Here is a 24,703-nt window from a genome sequence, read left to right as displayed (position 1 = left end):
CTGTAGGAGCCAAAATACCCCTAAACCTCCTCTTTAAATTGACATTTCGATTTTTTTTAGATCACTTATGAATTAAAGGAATACAAAGTACAAGAAAGAACAAGTTTTCATGAGATTCCGTTCACAGCCGTTGCCAAAATTTTGGTGGGCCGTAGGGATGAGTCACCAATAAGTAAATCAGGGAAATGGCTTCCTGGAGTAACTTTTACACCATAGGTAGGTTAGAAGATAGCGAGGAGTCTCTAAAATATATCATCTCTGCGTGGACCCTCAAAAAATTACATAGTTAATATTTTTACTTTCTCGTTTTCTATTTTTCCCCCAACACTTTAGCGTACATACCTTTATAAACCTACAGCCATCTAGTGCCCGTAGAAACCCCGGAGGACATCCATGCCCCATCCAAATTTCATCCTACGCCTTTAAAATGGACCAGTGGACAAAGTACCTTTTCTTCAATTCTGATTATTTACAGTTCATCGTCGAAAGCTCATTCTATCCGCGCGAAACTTATTGAATTCACAACCGCTTTTCAGTAAGTTACGATCTTGCAAACGGCGACTCTCTCTTTGCATGAGAATACGATGACCAAAGCAAAAAGACTTAAAAACCACAATCTGAACCGAGCGTTTGGACTCTCTTTTTAAAGATAAGACTTACAGACAAAAAAAATCATAGAACGTAAAATAATGCTCTTAGGCACTTTTCAAAATTAAGGCTCGATTGAAGACTCCAAAATTCTGAACATTTCTAGTCGACATCACTTCACAGTGCCACTCAGATAGGAGACAGAAGAGCGCCTTCAACCTACAACGTAATCATAATGCGAAAGTCTGATACCACTATTCGTGCGTTACAGCAGTCATTTTGCATAGCTGGCTAATTGAAGGCAAATCATTGGCCCAGACTACAGGGTACTAATTTCAGCAACGAGATACGTGTTTTTCCGGGAAAAAAAGCTTCGGGGGTGCCACACCTGGTCACCAATAAGCGCAGGCTCCGGGGCTGCCCCAGTGCCCCACTTGGCATCCAAAGAGCCAAACCACCCAGGGCACGGAAAAAAATCTTTGGTGCTTATAGCCAGATAGTAGGTGACATTTACCATCTTGGATTCCCAGATTCGACCCCTGAGAACAATTTTGCTACGAGCACAAATGTATGATGGTTAGAAACCTCAAACCGCGATCAGGTAGGCGTTACAACAAAGATGGTAATTCGCACCAACACTGCTGGGCGGGCGCGCCGTCCTCCGTAGACGTCCCTCACAACGTTGCTGAGATAGACCTTCAAAGATGGTAAACTGACCCATCCGGATGTTTAGTGTATCAATCATGAAAGCAAGGAGAACCTAATATTTTGTGTTTTTAGCCATAAAGAGGAGTATTTTCTTGTGAAACGTACAGCTAAAAAAATTGAATACAAAGGTGTGCAATGTCGGGGTTCGCAGCTAGGGGATGGTGGAAAAGGGTTAATCGCGTAAATAAATTTCGAAATCGAGTAAAATGAGACTACAGTACTTATTGTGAGGTGCTGTAGTCGTATCCGACCTATCAATTTTTTTGGCCTACCGCGGGGATTGAACCTGGGATCTATCTAACCCTAGCCGAAGACCCTAACGATTGAGCTATACAGTATGATGAGAATCTTGACCGAAAAACCTGTACATAGCTTCGATTTGAACGGAAAACCAGGATATTCAATCTACATACTTAGATTGGTTCATTCATTTTTCTAATTTTTGTATTTCATTTTATTTTTTAACGTTATTTCAGTTTTTTACTTTATTTTATTTCGTTACTTCATTTTAAATTTTTTACTTTATTTTTTTTCTTTACGTAATATAATTTTTCTTTGATTATTTCTTTTTTATTTATTTACTTTATTTTAATTTTTTTTCCTTTGTTTCTTTACTTAATTTTAATGTTTTACTTTATCGTTTTTTCTTTACTTAATATTATTTTTCTTTGATTATTTATTCTTTATTTCTTCCCTGTATTTTACCGTTACTTACTTTATTTTATTTCTTGCAATTTTTTATTTTTTACTTTAATTCAGTCACTTCATTTTAATTTTTATACTTCATTAAATATCTCTTCGTTGTTATTTATAACCGCATTTTATTTATCTATTTTTTCTTTTTTTCTTTTCATGTCGAGAATCAATTCAAAATTTTCAAACTAGGATTATTTTTATGATTGGCTAAAGTGCTTCTAGCATTGGACAAATAAGCCCAGGCTACTTACTTGAACAAGTGAGATTATGTAGAATAGAAAATAAAAAAATTACCCCTCTAAAGTACTGAAGCCTTGACATGGTGTTAAATATAGTGCATGCCTAGCCTACTGGTAAACCTGGGATGTTTAGCTTAACGACAGCATACAATTGACAAGAAACATTGTTAAAACATTAGTAACAATTGATAAAGATGTTCTGGCCATTTCCCCCACTGGATTTTGCTAAATGTTTCATATTTTCAAAGTACTAGTTTTAGGTAGACTCTGTGCCAAATATTAGACCGAACGGAGCCCATGCAAGGGCGCAGCAGCGCCTCAAACCCAAAATCCTGGAATCGAAAAACAATTATTTTCGTCGACTTTTTCGACTGTTATCACTCTTCCAGCTCATGATTCTTACGTATTTTTTGCGTACTTTTCGTTTCTGGCCTTTTTAAAGGCCTCCGATAAATTTTAAGGGGCCTTATGGCCCATTGTTGCCATTTTTGGCCCATTTTTAGGGGTTTTTTCCATTTAACACATTCAAAACTCAACTTAATCTAAAAACTGTGTACATTTTTGAAAAGTACGTAAAAAAATGAATAAAAAATGTTCAGTAAAATTTTTTCCTATGTTGCCAAATTTCCGAGAAAATTGGTCCCAAAGTGTCGAAAACGGCAAAAAATCGATAAATCGCCGCGTCTAAGGTTCAAGAAAGTGGAGTACATTTTTCATACTGTACCAGATAACAGCTCTTATCCATCCATACAACATACTAAAATATCATAGTTGTACCTGGATTCCCACGATGTGAAAATTGACCGAGATGTCGATTTTAGCGGCCTTTTTATACTTGAAGGCAGCTCTTTTGAATGTTTTTCGACCTTAGTCACCCTCTATGGGTGTGTACTATATGTACTAGCCGTTCTGGGCGCGCTTCGCGCGCCCGTCACGCCTAGCCGGGGGCTACGCCCCCTGGACCCCCGGTCACTCGCTACGCGAGTGACATTCGGCTCGCTTCGCGAGCCGATTTTGTAGTAGTTGCAAATTTTTTATCACTATATTTTGAAGATTTCATAGAAAACATTATGAAATTCTCACTCCACAATTAACTTGTAGAATAATAATGGCAGGGCAAGAAATAGACTATATCTTAAAATGGACGGTTCCCACTTAGTAAAAACAGCCAACACCACGTGAAGGTGAGGAACCATCGTTAGCCACTTTTTTTTTTTTTTTTCTTTACTTTTCTGAAAAAAATTTACTGAAATTTTAGTTGCGTCCCCTAAAAGGAAACACGGAGAAAAAAATTTGTGCATGGAACCCGAAGCTGAGATCATATGGATCTCTGAAGTTTTCGGATCACGCATCCGAAAAGTTAAGGTCCATCTGCCGAAGTTCGGGTCAGACAATTGAAGTAGTTCGGTATATACCGAAGGTTTCAGGTCACACATCTGAAGTACTCGGTGCATGCCGAAGTGCTTCAGATTTCTGACTCAGAGATTTAAGAAAAACACAGTAGAGAACCAAGGAAATCACAGTAGAACAGAGAAAAAAATACAGTCGAATAAATAAAGAAAACTATTATCGAAGAAATTCTAATTATTAGAAAGTAATTAGCTGGCATAATCAATGCGTAGCTGCAGAGGAGCATGAGCGAGATTTATCATCAACTGACCGCTGGGGCGCTGGCCGCTAGGTACCTGGGTGGGCGAGCGACAATACGTAGGGGGTGGCATATGGTTCGATTGACAGAGGAGTGGGGAACGGTCATATCAGGCTGAACCGTTCAGCACAGCGCAGCGTCAGTCACCGGGTCGGGAAGAGAGTCCGGGAGGGGACACTTCCCCTCGAGTGAAATAGAAAAAGGCAGAATCCTTCGAAGTTTATATTAATGATTTTTCTACGTACTTTTCATATCTGGCCATAAAAATGGCTTCCTGTGAGTTTTAAAAGGCCTAACGGTCCATTGTTGCCAATTTTCACCAATTTTTAGGGGTTTTTTCAAGTTTACGTGTGTGAAACTTAATTTAATCTAGAAACCGTGTACAATTTCGGAAAGAACGTAAAAAAATACATAGAAATGTGATTTGTACCTTTTCCCTACGTTGCCAAATTTTCGAGAAAAATCGTCCTGAAGCGTCAAAAATGCCAAAAATTGGATTAATCATCACGTCGGAGGTTCCAGGAAGTGAATTTCAAGTTTTTTTTCACTACAAATAACGTATCGAAAATGGAAAATTGCAATGCATCTCAAGGAACATGTAATGGCGCAGATGAACGTGACAAAACGGGCCCTCAAGGTGCTTTTACTTTATCCTTCACTCCAGTTCACCTCTTTATTCCTGTAACCTCGAGATAATCCTTGGTTCTCAAGATGCTTGCTACAGGCCAAATATACCGAAGAACAGAAAATGCGTGGAGAAAGTGTCCCACGATCCACATGAATGTCATAATTCACTTCCTGGAACCTCCGACGTGATGATTAATCCAATTTTTGGCATTTTTGACGCTTCAGGACGATTTTTCTCGAAAATTTGGCAACGTAGGGAAAAGGTACAAATCACATTTCTATGTATTTTTTTACGTTCTTTCCGAAATTGTACACGGTTTCTAGATTAAATTAAGTTTCACACACGTAAACTTGAAAAAACCCCTAAAAATTGGTGAAAATTGGCAACAATGGACCGTTAGGCCTTTTAAAACTCACAGGAAGCCATTTTTATGGCCAGATATGAAAAGTATGTAGAAAAATACATATAGTACACACCCATAGAGGGTGACTAAGGTCGAAAAACATTCAAAAGAGCTGCCTTCAAGTATAAAAAGGCCGCTAAAATCGACATCTCGGTCAATTTTCACATCGTGGGAATCCAGGTACAACTATGATATTTTAGTATGTTGTATGGATGGATAAGAGCTGTTATCTGGTACAGTATGAAAAATGTACTCCACTTTCTTGAACCTTAGACGCGGCGATTTATCGATTTTTTGCCGTTTTCGACACTTTGGGACCAATTTTCTCGGAAATTTGGCAACATAGGAAAAAATTTTACTGAACATTTTTTATTCATTTTTTTACGTACTTTTCAAAAATGTACACAGTTTTTGGATTAAGTTGAGTTTTGAATGTGTTAAATGGAAAAAACCCCTAAAAATGGGCCAAAAATGGCAACAATGGGCCATAAGGCCCCTTAAAATTTATCGGAGGCCTTTAAAAAGGCCAGAAACGAAAAGTACGCAAAAAAATACGTAAGAATCATGTGCTGGAAGAGTGATAACAGTCGAAAAAGTCGACGAAAATAATTGTTTTTCGATTCCAGGATTTTGGGTTTGAGGCGCTGCTGCGCCCTTGCATGGGCTCCGTTCGGTCTAATATTTGGCACAGAGTCTACCTAAAACTAGTACTTTGAAAATATGAAACATTTAGCAAAATCCAGGTGGGGCCGGAAAAGGCCCAAAACGCAACTCCTCCTTTCTGCCATTTCCTTGGAATTGTGAATGTAGAAACAAATTGATTTTGAAAACTATTATCAGTACCAGGGGCCTTTGGCCGCTACGCTGCCGACAACCAATGCGGAAGAAGAGAACATACGTAAAAAGTCGTAGAACAACCGTGTTCAAGTTATCTCGGAGATTAATGGATTCAAATACCGTCAATGTTTTATTTTTGATCAATGTTTTTAAAATAATACACACTGTTATTCTAATGAGTTTCCGCAAATTTTCCTGAGTGATTTAAAATAGATAAAAGAAAATTTGACTTAAAACGCATAATATCCGAAATCTAAGCTCAGATTCGGCTTCCTCGTGAAAAATCGATGCAATTTCATGTATCATATGTCACCATATCATGAAGGAAAGAGATTAACGTAGGCGTGTAGATTCTAACATATCAGTCCGACGTGGCAACATGGGTGATTCGGAGTGGGTCAGCTGATGAGTAAGAAGAAGTTTGTTTTCTCGGAAACGGACGAACCAAATGCTTGGCGCCTGGCGCCTGGCGGCGTAGCTCAAACGTTTGAATTCTGTGCCTACTTCCGCATACCGGCCGGCTTTGATAGGATCTTTAAGCCTACGATTACCCTCTTTTCTTTATGCTATGGTAACATATGATACATGAAATAGCATCGATTTTTCACGAGGAAGCCGAATCTGAGCTTAGATTTTGGATATGATGCGTTTCAAGTTGAATTTTCTGAATTTGAAAATTTAAGACGGCGGACGTAGCCTAAATTGATACATCGGCTCCCATTCCATCGATTAAATTCGAATTTTTAGTCTAATTTCGAAAATTCGAAAAACCAAGGTAGCGGGCGTGGCCTAAAACGCTATCTCGGTTCCTGCTCGTCGGATTTTCGTAAAACTTGGTGCCAAGGGGAGGGGGGAGGAAAGAAATTTCTGCCGTACATTCTTCCGAATGCTGACCGAAAATTTTTGTAACTCGCACTTTTTCCCAGACCCCGCTCAGAAAAAAGTGGGTGAAAAAACGTTGTCACAATGTTACTATGAAAACGAACGCAATAGTAACTTGCCGGAAAATCATTTTCGGCAGTTTACGGGAGGGATAGTTTTCTAGCTTGCAACAACAGTGCGACGCACCGCTTTTGTAGCATTTACGGCGCAAGAGGAACAGGATTCAAAAATTCGCGCCATTTATTGAAATGTTTTTTTATGGCAAGCAGCGCTCCTGGGAGCGGTAGATGCAACTTCATGTTGATTTGCCATTTGCAAAATTCGCTAGGGTGGCACTCTTTCTTAGTATATCCATAGTGGAATTTTGCTTTTGCTTTGCTTTCTTCTTATCAGTTTTATTTCACCACTTAGCGACCGACACTGCAATTTTTAGTAAAAATGTGAAGTTATACGTGGTTTTCTTATGTATTTTAAGCCAGTCTAAGTTACTGAAAATTCCAACAAACTATTGTCATTATTACGTTGCGTTAAAAACGATTATTCTCAGTGTTTACACGTCATTGTTGTCAACGTCTTCATAACAACTTGGGTTTTACTTATACTTTCCTCAAGATTTCTTCAAGGAAGCTTAGCCCAGCTCCTATTTTTAGACTGGAGCATTGCAGCCGCATTTTCACTTGTTCTATTTGGTCCCATCATTCGTATTTTCTGGTAAATACGCCGATGTGTCTATGGAGGGTGAGTTTCCATCAAGAACTCCTCAACCTGAATTGGTTATCGCCAACCTCACAGTGTTCTTCTGTATCATCTCTACAAAGAAGAAGGCTGCATTTCACCAATATTAAATTTAGTATGAATGTAGCCACCTACTTTATGGGAATTTTGAGCTTTTGTCAGGAATTATACATATCCCTGATCAGAGTTTCAAACGTTTTAAGTTAGCATGGTCTTGTTGAGCGTCTGACTCATTCTTACGATGTTTGCTTTGCATTACCATTCACCACAAATACTTAAACACCTTCCTCGATAAGTTGAACAATCAACAGTCGGATTTATCAATACAAATTCGATTGCCTAAGCATGAAATCAGATTGAACAGAATTATCCTCAGAGTATTTGGACCGTTGCTCCAGACCTGCTTCCAACACCGCAGTCTCTGTTTACAATAGAATGAGTTCTATTCTCTGCCAGACTCTACTGCTAATCTGAGTTAATTAAATATCTCCTGTAAACTTCCTGTTCATTTTTGCTGTTGCCTAGGGCAATTTTCAATGAAGTTTTATGTAATATTGGCTTACTATAACCACATTGCCCTGGGTGTATCTTGAGTACTTGCCTAAGTAAAAATTAGTTTTTTTTGTTGCATCATGAGGATTGTTTAAAAATGTAAAAGTTATCAGATAGTTATTAAGATGTTATTGATTTGCGGAGCGGGTGGATGTCTGAATAAATCCATGAGGTGTTAGATGAAAACTTCACCGATAATATTTGTTTTTACTTTCATATCAATCTCTAAATTTTTCAGGTAAGGAAAGATGAGTTGGTTTGATGCTGCTGGTATTGCTAACTTGGCAAAGACAGCCCTCAAAGAAGCTCAAAAAACAATTGACAAAGCCCTTGACATAACCGAAGAAGAAGAAGAAACTGGCAGTGCCACGAAGGATTCCTCAGGTCGGTAACTAAATCGACATTCTACCAAACTCATTTTCTTTTTTAGTTAAATCTCACCACAATTTATTTCAGTACACCAAGAACTCTTCCTTGTTTGATTCTCATTGTCTAAAATGCAGATGTACCTTGAAAATGTAAAGATTTTTAAGAATAAGTATGTCCCTCCTCTTTTTTCAGTGGTTGCTTAAATAATTCCCAGTTACCTCAGTGATCTAAAATTCTGCATATGAGTATGCAGTGGGGTGAGTAACCCATAACCATCTCAGGCATTCATACAATCGAATGTGAACTGTCAATTCTCAACAGCGCTGCATTTACCATACAGACAAATACATTGAAATATCAGATGATGCATACTCAGCACTACTCAGCAGTGATTTTTTTACAATGGGCCTGTTGCAAACTTTTGCTGAAGCAAAAATAAGAGTTTTTACCCGTAGAAAACGTCTCAAAAATCACGAGCGCATCGGCAAAGTCTGAAATGCACTCCTTACTTCACAATTGGATTTCACTTTGCAATAAGGAACCACTATCACTGGCTCTTTCATAAAAGCACATATCTGCATAGGGAAACCACTGGCATGTATGTTGTTTCTAAAATGGGCCAGAAATAGTGGTTCCTTATTGCAAAATGTAATCCAATTTGCATAAGATATTTGCGTTTTTTCGAGCTTCCCGCTTCAAAAACGATACCACGGCTTAGGTGAACCTTTCGTTAGAGGAGTCATTCCATCCAACCCTTGCTCACAAAGGCACCACGCAATATTCAACATAGCTGACGCCAATCCGCCAAAACACATGTGACAGAACGATGATTCTAACCACCTGATAACAATCAGCGTGTTTACATTCAAATTTTTCTCGAGTAGATAGATATCCGCCTTGATTGACCTCGTGCTCTTCTCAACTTGCATGCGAAAGCGTCGGCCATGTTGAGCAGGGATTGAATGGAACGACTCCTCTAACGAAATGTTCACCTGTGCTGTAGTATCCTTTTTAAAGTGGGAAGCTTAAAAAAACGCCAATTTCTTACGCAGATAGTGAAGTTAAGAGTGCATTTTAGAGTTTGCCGATGCGCTCATCGTGATTTTTGCGACATCATCAAGAAGGAACAACTCTTATTTTTGTTCCAGCAAAAGTTTGGAACAGGCACATTATCTTGTACAGTTATGATAAAAAGTTTTTTCTCCCAAAGTCAATGAGTACATAGGTTTTTATTTACTACAGTTCTCTAAAGAGGAGGGAAAGGAAAGAAATTACAGTACATATTACTTATGTGGCCATTTCATTGTAAGTCTATTATTTAATATTTTCAGAGGAAATGCCATCAGCGAGTATTGAAACCAGTGGAGATGACATATTTTCAAGCTGGAATGTGCTCGAAGGAAAAAAGTCAAAGTCTGCCCCAAACATTGAATCCGTCACAACATCTCAACCTGCTAAAAGTCTTTCTACAAGCACTAGCTTGTGGGGATCATTTGCTGGTTCATTCTTCGATCAGAAGTCGTCCGAATCAGGTAACAAAATCCCCATCTTTTTAAAAAGTCATCTTAAAATTATCTCTTTTTCATTGTGTCAAAGACTTTCTAAAATAGATTGCTACTTTAGAAATTTGTAAATCTTGAGGTCAAAAGCAACAGCTTTCAGAGCATCTATGTATAAAAACTAATCTCATGATCGATAGTTTTTAGTAAAACAACTCAAGGCTGCAGTATTTTAACAGCCTTTTCTTTGGGGAGAGAATCAAATGTGTGTTTACACAAAAAATTTTTAAAGCCTCCACAATCATGGAGCTCTCTAATATCATGGAGAAACAAAATTGATCTATTTTAATAGATTGTCAGGCGATTTTGGTTAAAAGTCAATCCGTCTTTCTTAACAAAGGGTATTTTTCCAAATTTTTATAGAGACATTACATAGGTACTTTCCTCACTTTTTTACAGATGAAAATCAGCCAAAAATTCCCTCTAGTCAATCATCTGAATTCATATCTGAACAGCCAAGAAAAATCAACACCAATCGTCCTCTGTCTTTACGAGAGCCGTGTTTAACTGGAAACGATGATGAGCTTGATAAAGATGGAAGGGAGTCCTCGCGACTTAAAAATTTTGCCAGTTCTGCTGAAAACCAATCATCAGACAGGTCAGGTGACAGAACTCAGCAAATTGAGTCTTCCAAGAGGCGGGAACACAAACCTTCAAACATCAATCGATTGTCGGTAGCCTCGTCAGGAAGTGACTGCAGATCAACGGAAAGTGTGGAAATCCTTGGCTCTGCAACTCCAGATTCAGACCAGACTCCCTCCATTTCCACATCCTCCTCTGCGGGCTATTTGAAACAGAGTGGCTCTGTTGAGTCTGTTGAAGTGATAACTTCGCCTAGTTCTATTGAGGTTTTACCCAGTTTTGGTGACAGTCCCTCTAGTAATTCTGTAATGTCTCCTGATTCACACAAGCTTCATAGTTTCAGGTAAGTTCTTGCCCTTTGAATTGATTTTACCTTAAAATATCTTAAAAATAGGGAAACAAGAGAAACTCAACGGATCCATTAGGTTCCTACTCCATGTGTCTCTGGGGTTATAAAGGAAGTTACCAGGATATTTTACCCAAGGTTCACCTGAAATGCCTCGTATACAAATGAAGACTTTCTTTTAGAAACCACCATCGGCACTGTAAAATATTTTATCGAAAAAGATGATTAAATAAAAAAACCTACCTGAATACTAGATTTACATCGACCAAAAAACCCATTGCATTTTTGATGAGTGGCCGAACAAATAATGACCAACCCATCACATCCTCTAAAGAGTCCTACAATTAGATTATTTTGTCTCATATCCATTTAGCAGTACATCTTTAAGGATTAAGCCATGTATATAATTATTTTTTTTTTCTTAACAGTGCAAGTGACTCAATTTCACCCGTAGATCAGCCATTCTTGGAGACAGTAGAAACTAGCGGGAAGTCCTCCAATGATTGCATCAATGATGAAGAAGACATGAGTATCGGAGCGGATGATAGTTACAACTCCGCTTCAGAAAGCACGCATACTCTAACCACAGCTTTCGAAAATGTTCATCCTAGTTTGAGTGATAGTACCCATGTAAAAGATCTCATGTTGAAATCTACATCCTCAGTCGAAATGTCATTTAGTGAAGCTGTCTTGCCACGTGATGTAAGTCATATTCATCTCCTGTCAATGTAACTGTCTCAATGAAAATCAAAATTAATGCTTCATTAATTCTAACGATTTTTTGCTATCCTTATTCTTTCTGGAGCACTCTACAGTTTCATAAAATACCAAGAATAATCCATCAAAACCTGGTCAGGGTCACAAAGTTTATCGTTTGATATTTTATTTTTTCAGCCTGGAAGTAATAGCCGATCGTCAACAGTCTCGTCAGCTCACATAGCAGTTGAGAATGAAAAAATATCCTCACCAATAATCATTGACGCACCAAATTTGGTATTAAATGATAACGTTAGTGGAGGAGGAGAGCCTGTTATTATTGAAACGCTTGAATCTTCCATGCAGTCGAGCGGGAACATCTCAGTTTTATCCAATGTGTCCTTTTGTGATAGTCCGTCCAACATAACCAACACTTCAAGAACTTCTCTGAATACGTTAGATTCAAGTAGTTGCGAAGAGGGAACATTGATGGGCAGCAGCTCAGATGAAACTCCAGTTGGTAGCACCAAAACCATGTCCTTGTCCCATCAAACATCAACAAGTTCGCTGAAAAATATGCTAGCTGAAGCAATGACAGAAAGTCAGCAAGCAACTAGTATGTTAATAGCCGGTGATAACTCTCCTGAAAGGTATGCTAATTTTTTTAAAATATATTACATTAAATCTTGACAAGCAGTTCCTTTAAATACTGTTGTTCTATTAAAAATATACAATGCATACATTACGAAAAATTGAAGTGCTGTTATTCATTAATTAGTGGTGGAAATTTCATAGCTGATGCTATATTTTGAAACAAAAATTTCATCCATTAACTTTGGCCCAACTAAAGGCAAAATATGTAATTATTTTATCCTTTTAAAATTTTGAGAAAACCTTTAAAAGAAAAAAGAATTGTGATTCCTTTGTATGTATTTGAAAATATCTACTATTTAAGTTGTCATCTGCCTTTAAACTTTTGCAGTCGCTCAGAACTCCTGAAAATTGGATCAAGTGGTCATACCTCTGGTGATGAATTGGAAACGACAACCTCATCAGACATAGAAATTATATCCAGGTTAGGAACAAAATTTTTTACTAGACTAGCCACTGTCAATATTTATGTATTGTGTCTCCTCTCTTAACCTTATCAAGATTACAAAACTGCAGTACTTAATTTCTAAATATTTCTTCCCACAGCAAGGAAGTACAAGAGTTTATGATACTGTATAACACCTTTTTTTCGTCATTTGTAACTTTTCTGTAATTGAAGAATTCTAGATGATGTTTGTAACAAAAAATACTAATGGCAATTGCCTCTTCTATAATACCTGCATGCAGTTTTGTCCCCAAACTACGTAAAAATAATGAAAGATATCACCATGGAAAATCAGCAGTTCTCGTAAAATATTTGTTCCTTGTTTTCCCAAGAAAAATACTTGTAACTAAAAACTTGGGCATTTTTAAGAAAAAAGCTCCATCTAAACATAATGCAAAGTTTCAGAGAACTTTTAAACCTGAACCTTTTTAAAATCTCAGTTTTTTAGTGTAGTGCTTTTGTTAGTGTAAATCATATCTCAGTACACTAGAAAAAAAGAGCATGCATCCGGGAGAAGCCAATTTATAAACCTTTTTTACATTCAAAGCAGCTAGAAGTAGTTTTCCAAATCAAAATATTTTGCCCTTCGACTTCTCTTGATATGTCTTCTCTGAATAAAAATTGTGTGATGGATCCAAATTTATGTATCAAATTATGGACAGGGAGAAGGTGAAAGAGCAGTATTGAATCATTTAAAAGATAGTGCCAATTTTATTCTCATTTCGGTGACAAGCAAACTCTCTGCTCTCGATATTCGAAAATCTCTATCCTAAGAATTTAAACCTTACTTCACTCAGAATCACCAATTCCTATTGTTTCAGTCCAACAAATGGTGACAGTAGCAGTACAACTTCCCGCCAAAGCCCTGCCAAATTACTTTGCAGACAAAGCAAAGGAAAAATGGCGCTTGTTGTTGGTCCAGAAATTATTGTGCCAGAAGCTTACAAAATGAAAGGTATGTACTAATGTCAATATCATCCACAAAACACCGTAATAGTTATGAAAAATAATTTTGCATTTATTGTCTTTCCTAAAGTAAGAGTGTAGCTCTATTTAGGAGCAAACCCATTATTTCAGAAAACTCTATGTTTTGCAGGACTGACGTGAAAATTGGGTCACGCTCCTATGCTAGAGGAGCTACGGCATGGCTGATGACAGAAGAAAAGATCTTGGTTCAGAGAGATGAATTTTTCAGGGCATGAATGTTAGCAAATTTAGCAATTTCAGATATTAGAAAATTTTTTGCATTTTTTACCTCCATTTATTGGCGGATCCAGCAAGTTGGCAACATTGTTACCTTTCGGTTTACTTGGACTTACGGAAGTGAATCAATTTTCAGAAGGGCCAGCAGGTGCTCCGAAAATAATTGATTATTTAACACAGGTTTAAAGGGAGGAACACCATTGATGCCAGCCTGTTAAATCTGCTTCTGCTTCCATCCTGCCTTGTTGGGGCTTAGCAAGTAGAAGACAGATAAATTCAGATCTTATCATGATGTTTTCATAATTTTGAATAAAATGTAAAATTTTTTTGATCAAAGTAAACGGCCCTTTTTTGAGGGCCGCTTCTTAATTTTTAGTTAGCGGAAATGTTAAAACAGATAAGTATACATTTTCTCAATTCCATTTTCTTTGCTTGGATGTTCAAATAGCCTGTGTCACACTATCAAAATACTCCATCAAAATGTCAAGGTCAAGTGCTGTGATTGGTCCAAGTCACCGAATAAGCCAATCACAACACCTGACCATGATATTTTGTTGGCTAGCTTTGATAGTGTGACACAAGCCAATGAAACTTAAGTAGTGAATGAATGTAAATTTTTCTAAGTGTCTGCTTTGTTTTTTTCAGGCCATCAGAGAGCTCCCTCAGAAGCATCTAGCGGAGCTTCTGATGACAGCACCTCAGAAGTTGACAAACTATTAAAGGTATCCATCTTTATTATGCATAACTCATTTTGATCTTATTTTTTATTCATCGTCAGTCTTGTTTCGTTTTCTTTTCTGAGTCTTGGATTCTTGGATTCAACAAAATCTCAGTTACGATGAAATAACTTTGTTCTTCTTAGATTTCAATAGTAAAAAAACAAACAGCAAAATTGATGTGAGAGTTCAAAGAACTCTTGAATCTTTTCTTTGGGAAATTTTGAACCTGAAATTATAAATTAATTAATGGATTCAAACACAGTGCATGTATTTTTATCACCTCAAATCTATCACTGAATCAAGGGGGAAAAAGATTTAATCTGAATTTTATCACCGAAATCGTAAGCAACGAAATCCCCGATGTGATGTAATGAAATGTTGTTATCTTTAGTTAGTTACAAACGGGCTCAATTTCGTATGCAGTGCTTCAGTAATCGCTTCAGCCGCAATACCAAGACACCCTTTTTCCTCTTATTCTTTTCCCCCTTTGTATCATCATTTCACTTGTTGTAAGGTGAATCATCCGATTAATTATCCATGTTTAACTGATTTTTAAATTTTGAATGAAAAAAAATGCAACACAGTTTCTACAGTATGATTTTTTGTCCCCCATTCTAGAAAATAAATGAAATGAATGAAGTGCTGGAGGCTCGTGAGTCCAAACTGATCGATTTAAGTCGACTGAATGCAGAGCTCAATGAAAATAATTCAGAACTTAAAAGGTAAATTTTTAATTCATGATACATGCTAAATATTGGTACAATGTCATGTTTGTGAAGAAACAAAATTTCAAAACAACTGCTTGGGGAAATTAAACTATTGTGAAATGTATCAAAGGAGAAAGTCGGTTTGGTTCTGAATGTAGTAACTTTTTTAAGCAAATTTTTTAAGGAGAGAGCACATACTAGCTTAAGCGTTTATTAATTCAACAAGTACAGCCAGGACCAATTGAAAATGGAGGTAGAGAAGGTCTTTGAAATACGTCTGAGGAAAGATTCTGTAATGTAACATAGCAGAGTTGATAATGATCTTATGATTACTCTGCAAGTATCTGTGTAATTTATATTTTTAGATCTCCATCTGAAATGTGTGAGACTTAATAACCATTATTGAATCAATTAGCTATTAATTATCTGGTCAGTTCAGCTATCTATGTACTAACACAAACGTGGCTGTGTTGTGCTTGAAATAAGAGACAAAGTAGACTTTCAGTTTGAAGATGTCTTTTTTATAGTGTCCTGTTGAATTATTTTTGAAAACTTAAAAAAAAAGTATCACCTCTCGGTCAAATTGTTCTTCCCTACTCAAGAACAAGAAAGTGTCCTAAATTGATAATTGATTATCATTTTCAGTCAGTTAGAGAGTCAGAACTTGTCGCAAATGAATGAAGAATTTACACAGCGTCTAGCAGCCTTGGAGCGAAAGTTTCAACAAGCAATTCGGGAAAAAGAAACCCTCAGAAAACAGTTGGAGGTATGACTTTCTTTTATTTTTTTATTGATTTGCAAATAGTTTTATGCATGATTCACTGAGTAAATCTAAATTAAAATGTTGTTCTACTGCTTATCAACTGGGAGTACTAGTATTTATCCTTTCTCTGGCATTTTAAATTTCAATTTATGTATCAATTCATGGGCAGCCAACTTCTTCTAGTTGGCTTTACTCACAATTTTCAGTTGAAGCAGCATAAATGTAGTAGTGAATTGTAATTAATGTTTCTTCAATATGCCTGTTTTGTAATGCACCTCTCCAAATGGTTTTTAGTAATCATATTTTGAGTTTTCACTCTATATTTTACAGAATTCAAAGGCTGCAGTAGTGGCACAGGAATTAGAGGAGGACAAAGATCAGATCATCGCAGAGTTGAGAGAAGAAGGTGAAAAACTTAGTAAACATCAACTTGCACTGAACAATTCAATAAAGAAACTGAAGAATGCTGATAAAGACAATCAAAAAGTAATATCATCACTCAGGTAAGATCGATTTTAATTGGTCGATTCTTTGCAATTTCATATCTTTGATAGTAGTATCTCTTCCTCTGACGATGGCTACATTTATTTTATATCACCTCCTATTTTTACTCAAGATAAGTGTGAATCACGATTCACGAAGTATCAAAATTAGTTGTAAAACGTCTGAAGTATCAAAAGAACAAATCTTGACTAAATTGGGCTCAGACTAAAGACTAAATGGGAATGTTGATCAATGATTTCTCACCCAAGTATCTTATTTTTTCCTTGTAAAAAATCTAACTTGGGTTCCTTTTATCACAGGGAACAGTTGGAAGAAACAAACCAAGAGCTGGAGCGCACAAAAAAAGCTCTAACTGCCAAGGAGGATGTCGAAAGGAAACAGATTGAAGCTGTAGATCAACTGACCAAAACAAATCAAAAACTGGAAAAGGAAGTCTCAAGTTTGAAGTCGCAAGTTGACAACCTAACTTCAACGCTAGTCACATCTCAAAAGTGAGCTCTGTTCTCTGTCAATACAGTAATTTATTTTATGTGAAAATGGAGATACTAAGTTTTAAGGAAGGAAAGATTTCACCTCTAAGTCATCTTATTTTTTCCGACAATATCTGTCATCAAAAACCCAATCTAAATTCTTGAAAACATATCCGAATCTCACTGGCTTCATCACACGGAAAATGAGTAAAATTTTAGAAATGACAAAAAAAAAAAAAAAGAAAAACAAACTATGAATCATTATGATAAAGAAAAAAATTATCCAAATTAATACTGTAGGGTAAAAAAATTTAGCACTCTTGCTTTAATTTTTTTCACAGATAATTTAAAGAGACACATTTCCAACGAAAAATTTACCGGAAAGGTCTTGTCAATTTTTTTATTTATTTAAACTTGCTAGTTTTGCACACTCTTTTTCTATATTTTTCATAAACAAATTTTTGACGCTCTGAATTTTTTTCAATTTTGAATTCTATCCGCTGGCTTTTATTCTCAGAGAATTACGAGAAAGGCGTGCAGCTGTTGCCACTTTAGAAAAGAAAGCTGAAGCTGCCGCTGCAACTGCAGAAAAGGAAGGACGAAGACGACTAGAAGCAGAATTGCGAGCTGAATCTGAGCGTAGGACTGAGTTAGAAAATTGTATTAGTGATCTCCGTTATGCCATGTCCCAAGCAGAAGAGCAGTATTCTAAGTAAGTATTTCTATGGAGGCTTTTTATTTCTTTTTAATTTTATTTTACTGTTAATTCGAATTTTAACAGTTCCTCGGGTTTGGACTCTTAAAATTTACATTCCAAGTGCTTTCACTTATTTTTGTTGGTCATTTCCAGGCGAGAGGCAGCACTTCGCCAAGAAAATGCTGAATTAATGAAACAATTTCAAATGGCTGAAAATCGGAATGAAGAGCTTGCTGAAGCAGTATCAAGTGCCACCAGACCATTGACTAAACAATTAGAGAATCTGACCACAAGTCATGCCAACGCTGCTGCCAATTGGGAAAAACAGGAGCAAATTCTGAGTCAAAAATTAGGTAACTACTTTCTTAGATCCTGATAGGCATAAGTTTTTAAATTCTCTCATGCACAAGTATATTATAATTTGACATGCAGGCTTTAATTTATCAGACTGCTGCCCAAGAGCTACATTAAAATATTACTAATCGTTAAAAAAAGTTGGAATTTTGCATGGGCTGATGCATGATACAGGAGTGAAGTTATTGAATTTCATCAGTCACAAGTAAATCCATCAAAAATTATTAATGGTCATTTGATCAAGAAAACTTTTTGCTCTCTCAATTTTTTTTGCCTAAAATAATTCGGCCTAAATTTTCTCCGCCTTATTCTCACTGAAACTTTCTACCTTTTTTCAGCTGAAGCTCAAAACAGACTCTCCAGTATTATGGATAGTGAGCGATCTGCACGAGAACAGTGTGCGACCATGAGCAGCCAGCTATCTCGATTAGAATCCAAGCTTGCTCTTGCGGAGCAACAAGAAGAACAACGGAAAAATGAAATAGCAGCATTGAAAGAAGCTGTGGAAGAATTGAAGACTGAAAATAAGAAGTAAGCTTTGCCCCATGTTTTTTGTTCAAATATGGACTGATATGTAGTTTAAAAAAAAATTCTAGAAAAACAGGAGTGGAGAAATATAATATCACATGGGAAAGTCTCTGGAGATTCTCAAGTCACCCTAGCTCATAAAAAATCGCATGAAAGAGCTATGTGAATAAATTAATTATTTATTTTTTAAATATTTTTTCTTAGTTAAGCTTTCGTGAAGAAAGAATGTCTTCATTTTGGTCCTAACTAAAGATTGTAGCAGTCTCCTTACAAACCAAAATGAAGGGTTTTATTCTTGATTTGATATTTTCAATGCTTGGAATTCTAAATTTCTTATTTACTTTTGCAGATTATTGAAGGAAAAAGAAACATCTTTAAGAACTGTGATGGAAGAATTAAACTACGCGAAAAGAGAAATCGCATCCTTAGAACAGCAGCTCAGCACGGAACGAACAGCTGTAGAGTCAGAAAAGAGGAAAACAGCAATCCTACAGGTACTTGACAAAACTAGACAAAAAAGAGGAAAGAGAACATAAACACCCAGCAGCCATCAAGCTAAGCCCTCACAAAGAAGAACTAATCAATAAAAAACTTCCAATTTCCCGTCATCATTGACAGTTGTGCAAGAACTTATTTTTTATACCTTAAAAAAAGTGTATTGTTGCTCAAAATAAAATTTGTCAGATTTAAAAAATAAATAAATTGGATTCCGCTTAGTCTGATGCAATTTTGGTTTCAAGAATAAGTATTAGAGTATCAGGATATTCCTCAAATTGTCCAAATTTCTAAATATGATGTAATAGCATCATCTTTCAGCAAGTATCATAAGCACCATTTACGCTTAGGCGCTGTGTTGCCATATATGTCTATATTGTTTCAAATTTTCCCTGAAACTGTCTCGTACTTTTATAAAAATTTTAGGGATTAATCTTGCCAATGAAAGAAATCTTAGGTAAATTTTCAAGTGATTCTGTTCATCAACTTTTCCGTAAAAATTGGACTAATCTCAGAAGGTTAGCCACATAGTGCTTAAACACAAATGAGGCTCTCAATAAGTTGGCCGTAAGGCAATGATATCACACTTTCCAGTGCATAACATACTTTCATCCTGCTTTACTAAAAGGACTTAACTGCCCACTTCAATTTTTCTCGGAAATAGAGAAATTATTACTCCTCAAGAAACTGTAATTTGACTTGAGTTGTAGCTTGTAACTGAACCTGTAACTTGTAAGAAATTTCAGATACCAACGTGCACTGTTTGATAATAAAACTGCATATTTAAGAGGACTGCAGAACATTGTTTTAAGTTTGATTTTGTCCGTCTCATGCATTAAATCGAGTATAACATATTTTTTTTCAGGACCAGTTGCGATCCTTGAGAGAAATCTCTCCCCCACTTCCTCAATCACCCCGATCCTCTCCAACTTTTAGTGTCGGACGAGCGTCCTGTAGTGAATCTGTTTCAGGCACTCAATGGCCTTCGGTAAGTGCTGTCTCTTTTTTTTTTTTTGGTCCCTTCATGGATGCATCAGTTATGTAGACATGAATTTGATATTGCGACGACTTAAGCCATGCTTTTTATTAAAGTTGGTATGTGTGAAGTAAAAGTCAAAAATTTTAATAAAAAATGTATCAAAATAGGCATGTTTGTATATTAGCCAGTATGAGGTGATTTGCAACCAAAAATTAAATTTCAAACTCATATCAAATTCATCCATTGAAACAAGTAAAAGTGCATTGGCAAAATATGTGAGTGAAAGAGCTGAAAATTATGGCTTCAATAGTTTTATTACCTTATTTGTCAGAATCGCTAATTCAGGAAGACCTTTCTTTCATAGAAGCTAGTCCATTAGTTGTGCCAACAAAGTTAGTCCGTATGAGTGAAGTCATGTTTTTTGTTTGAAACTTATTATTGACCCTCAAGCAAGAATCAACATGTTGTGTTGCTTCTAATTTAAGATTATTTGACTGGTTTTTTTGGTCTAAATTCCTCTTTTTTCTTCTCATAGTTTGGGGACGACGAGCGAAGCATAACCCCAGGAAGATTCTCAAATGTATACGACACAGTCAGATTGGGTACTTCTTCAACAGTCTTTGAAAATTTACAATCGCAACTGAAATTGAGAGATGGTAATACCTTGAATTTTTGTACTTATCTAGTTTTACAGCCAAGTTTTAATCTGCATTTGGACTGAAAGTATTGCTTTTAGCAGAGCACACTAGATGACATCACCCACCATATCTTTCGCCTTTTAAATTTAAAGCACAAACATTTCTTTCAAAAGATCATATTGATGACCAGAGTGCAAGACCATGTATCTCTGTTTGCGACGTTGCAGACTTTACTTTATTTTTCCTCAGGAAACTAGCCAACGTGATTTCTTGGAAAGAACCTTGATTTCTCTCCTCTGTTATCAGAATATTCTGCATAAATTTCAAGCTGTAGAGTTGATTTGTTTCTCTTAAAAAAAAATAAACTAAGAACAGAGATTTTGAAGCACCGCGATGGAGATACGTGGTTTTGCACTTTAGCCATCGGTATTATTATTTTTTAGTTCATGCAAAGAAATGACATTCAACCATCAAAACCTATTCTGCGATTTATGTAACCAACATTGAAATTACTTGTCAAGTTCATTTTGGACACATTAAAATTTTCAAAATCCAATATCAAGGATCATTTGGACGTAATTCTGCCAAACGGAACTATGTGCATTAAGACATGAGCCCTGAGACCCATAGGCATATATGCATAACAGGGCTCACGTCATGATGCACATAGTTCCGTTTGATAGAAATACGTCCATTTACTCCTCCTGACAGGTCTTTGTTTCCAAATTTTACTTTCTCCTAGCATGTCTATCAGAGCAATGTTTGTACGATCACATTGTAACTCTTTGGTCATAAATTTTGCAGGTGAAATACAGCAGTTGCAATGGGAACTAAAAAATCGCGATGCAGAGAGAGAGTCACTTAGTAGCCAGTTGTCTATTCTAACAGCCAAAACTGAAGAACAGGAACAGCTCCTAGCCTCCTTGTCAGATTTACAAACGCAGTATGACGCTCTCTTACAACTGTACGGTGAGAATTTGGAACAGAATCAAGAATTACGAATGGATCTACAGGATGTTAAGGAGATGTACAAAGCCCAGGTAAAAATTATCAACACCCTCTTTTCTCTTTGATTCCAATCATTTTTAGAATTCAATCAGTGAACTTAACGTAAATTGCAGAATTCTCTATTAGTAATGACTGAACTTACAAATTTTCCTCAGGGCCTCAGTACGATTTGTACTTACAAAGATTCGAATCTAATCCCTGGGTTGGGCTCAGTTCGATTTTAAATTATAGTTTGAAAATTTCAAACTTTCAGCTCCATTTTTTGCTGTGTAGCGGAAATTTGCAGTTTTTAGTCAGTAGATTTATTCGCTTTTCTTGAAAAAAAATTTGTCAGTATTGCAGGTGCTCACTGCTACAAATGATTATCATTTTTTGGAACTACTTGCTGTTTTTTTGCAACATTTTTACAGCTCACGAATTCTTACAATTTTTTCCTAATTATTTTTTTCCATTTTGCAGATTGATCAGCTGTTGAAAAGAGAAGAAAGTGGTTAAGACTGGTGCTGTTCTCTGATGATGCTTTTGAAACAGTGTGTACATTAGTGATATTATTACTTCCTACTATGCTCAATGATTGAAGTATTTCTGATGGATTCTTCAGAATGTTGCCCTGAGCTGAATTTCACAATGATGGCTTAGTTTTTGCTGGTATGTGTCTCCTTGAACGTATCTGAACCTTTATCTAGTTTAAAAGAAGCATTCTTCTTCTACGTTCATTTCAGAAACAATTGGTATTATTAAACCTTTGGCTACTCTGCGCAATAATAATTTATCCAACTCTTAGTTCGCTAAGTTTGATTCAAAGAAGTTTGTTTTCAGGGAGAATTCTTAGCTTTCATTTTTTATCCTGAGTGTGTACTCTTGCCTTCAGGAATGATTATACCTATCGTCAAGGGCATTGTTCAAAAGTGGTCCGCACGCCAGCTATTCTTTCTTTATGTTACTTTGAAAGATACGTAACGTAAGACTGTTTCCAATCAATTGGAAGTCCTGAATCATTTCTAGTGATGAAAATGATAAGGAAAACATCTGATGGGAGGGGAGTTGTAAGGACCTCTATGTCGCAACGTAAAACTTAATTAAGGCCTTAAAATTAGAATGATCATTCGTACGGCTTAGAACGTGATGCAAATAGTACTGCATTCAAAAAGTTACAAGCCAAGTAATTTTATTTCCCCAACGTATGAAATGAGGAAATACACTGTAAATTTATTTTTCTAATGCGTAGCTTCCTCCCCGGTGCAAGTATGTTTAGTCATATCAGTTTTTATTATTTTTCCTCTCCATTTTTGTGCTTATATTGTGCTTTTTTTAAGTGCCTCAATTTCTAGCTCTGAACATTGCCGTTCAGAATCAACCGGAATATTTACATTTCCTGCATATTCAGAAACTTATACAACTAGGTAAAGTGTATGCCCATTTTAACTATTATTATTTATTGACAAAGTGCAGTTCCTATGGCTTGAGGAGGCTTTAATGTTTTATTCTTTTAAGTATTTATGGAACAAATATGGATTTCTACAAAAGCCCCAAGTGAAATCATCTACAGAGATTTAGATCGTAACAGGGGTTTGAATTTTTAACTAATTCTATCTAAAAACGAGCCTTATGCCAAACTACCAAAAATACGGTGCTCTGAAATTATATCACAAAATATTGTGGTTACAGCTTACTCTAGTTTTCCAAATTTATAGCGTCTCCGGGGAGTCAATGATTTTGCTGTGAGTTTTACATTGATGGCCAAAGTGTGTATCTCTGATTGCAACGTTGCAAACTTCCTGTCATACTTTATTATTTTTTTGGAAAACTAGTCAATGTAATTCCGTGAAAAACACCTCGAAACTTCCTCTGTTCGTAAAATATTTTGTATACAATCCAAGCCATTAAGTCGACTCATTTTTCCCTGAATTAGTAAAATGGGAACGAAAATTTTGAAACATTGCAATGGAGATGTGTGGTTTCACATTTTGGCCATCGATATACATACATGCTTCGAGCTTCGGCTCTTTTACCCGATCACTGATGAAGCAAAATGATAAATAAATAGATAGCATACTATTTCTCCTCTTTGGTTGATGAGTAAGCCATAAAAATTTTCATATACTTTATAAGAATATATCAATGGCTAAATGTAAAATATGCATATCTCAATTGCAACGTTTGAAAATCTCTCATCATGATTTATTTTATTTAAGGAAAACTACTTAAAATATTTCCTCGAGATTTTCTGTGACTTTTTTTTTAAATGAGCGAAGCAAATTTTTCAGGATATTATCACAGAAACTGTCAGTTAACTTTCCTATAAAAAGAAGAAACCATATTTTTTTTACTTTACCCATCAATAAGTATACTTCATAAAGTTTCTCTCATTATAATAGACACAATTTTGGCCAACACTTCCTCCAAACTGAATTATATTCACCAATGTCAGCTTTACTTATATTTATTTCGGAAGTTGCTTTGAAATTTTGGAACTCTACGAAGCCCTAAGAAACAGGCTGCTAATCTTGGAAACTATTGATTTTCTATGGTTTAAATTTCGGAATGTTCTTTTTTTATCATGTTAAATAGTTTGTATTATGAACCTTTTTAACCATCATTATTTTTTATATCTGTGATACTTAGTTGTTAGCTCAGCTGAATTTTTTAGGTATTTCATGTAGTTGTTTTCAAAATTTTATTTATTCTCTTTTCTGAAGTTTCAAAAACTTTATGTATTAATTTATTTATTTCATGCATCTTTGTATTTAATGCATCATCTTATGTATTCGTTAATGCTGGAACATGCAACGTGTATGCAACATGTATGTACATGCAAGAAATACAGAAAATGTTGAATTTTGTTAAATTGATTTGGATTTATTTATGAAAAGTTTGATCAAGGCCTCCAGAACTATTTTATTTAATCATTCACCGAAATTTTCCTTATTTCAGGAGAAAATTACTGCAGAAAACTTTGGATATCCCATAACTTTCTGTTTGATTCTTTGGGATAAAACTATATTCTCCTCAAGCATTCACAAAATGAGGAGCAGAGAGATATAGGATATTCCTGGTTTTTAACACTGATTCTG

The 24,703-nt window shown here is 36.0% G+C and overlaps 1 protein-coding gene and 1 long non-coding RNA gene across 2 annotated transcripts in view; one reads left to right on the top strand and one right to left on the bottom strand.

The window, feature by feature from the left end:
- The window catches only part of LOC140224548 (uncharacterized), a 318,986-nt gene that overhangs the window by 5,810 nt on the left and 288,473 nt on the right, over nucleotides 1-24,703 (bottom strand). The window lies entirely within an intron of this gene.
- Nucleotides 6,983-24,477, top strand: LOC109031727 (uncharacterized). The gene is made up of 21 exons (XM_019043423.2): nucleotides 6,983-7,367; nucleotides 8,155-8,300; nucleotides 9,617-9,817; nucleotides 10,244-10,769; nucleotides 11,201-11,474; nucleotides 11,667-12,118; nucleotides 12,451-12,543; nucleotides 13,386-13,519; nucleotides 14,413-14,489; nucleotides 15,105-15,208; nucleotides 15,839-15,959; nucleotides 16,287-16,459; nucleotides 16,760-16,951; nucleotides 17,448-17,642; nucleotides 17,781-17,980; nucleotides 18,320-18,512; nucleotides 18,859-19,003; nucleotides 19,870-19,992; nucleotides 20,519-20,639; nucleotides 21,426-21,661; nucleotides 22,089-24,477. The coding sequence occupies exons 2-21, from the start codon at nucleotides 8,165-8,167 to the stop codon at nucleotides 22,122-22,124; spliced, it is 3,732 nt and encodes a 1,243-aa protein (XP_018898968.2). The 5' UTR covers nucleotides 6,983-7,367; nucleotides 8,155-8,164; the 3' UTR covers nucleotides 22,125-24,477.

This window comes from Bemisia tabaci, chromosome 4 (genome assembly GCF_918797505.1).
Source record: "Bemisia tabaci chromosome 4, PGI_BMITA_v3".
NCBI classification, from domain to species: Eukaryota; Metazoa; Arthropoda; class Insecta; order Hemiptera; family Aleyrodidae; genus Bemisia; species Bemisia tabaci.
Note: the sequence above shows the minus strand (reverse complement) of the source record. Positions and strands in the feature narration are given on the sequence as shown.

What these genes read in the sequence shown, in the direction of transcription:
- LOC109031727 (XM_019043423.2), top strand. Translation starts at nt 8,165, where the DNA reads ATGAGTTGGTTTGATGCTGCTGGTATTGCTAACTTGGCAAAGACAGCC. An exon ending in TGCCACGAAGGATTCCTCAG is followed by an intron (nt 8,301 to 9,616) that starts GTCGGTAACTAA and finishes TAATATTTTCAG; the next exon opens with AGGAAATGCCATCAGCGAGT. An exon ending in AGAAGCTTACAAAATGAAAG is followed by an intron (nt 13,520 to 14,412) that starts GTATGTACTAAT and finishes TGTTTTTTTCAG; the next exon opens with GCCATCAGAGAGCTCCCTCA.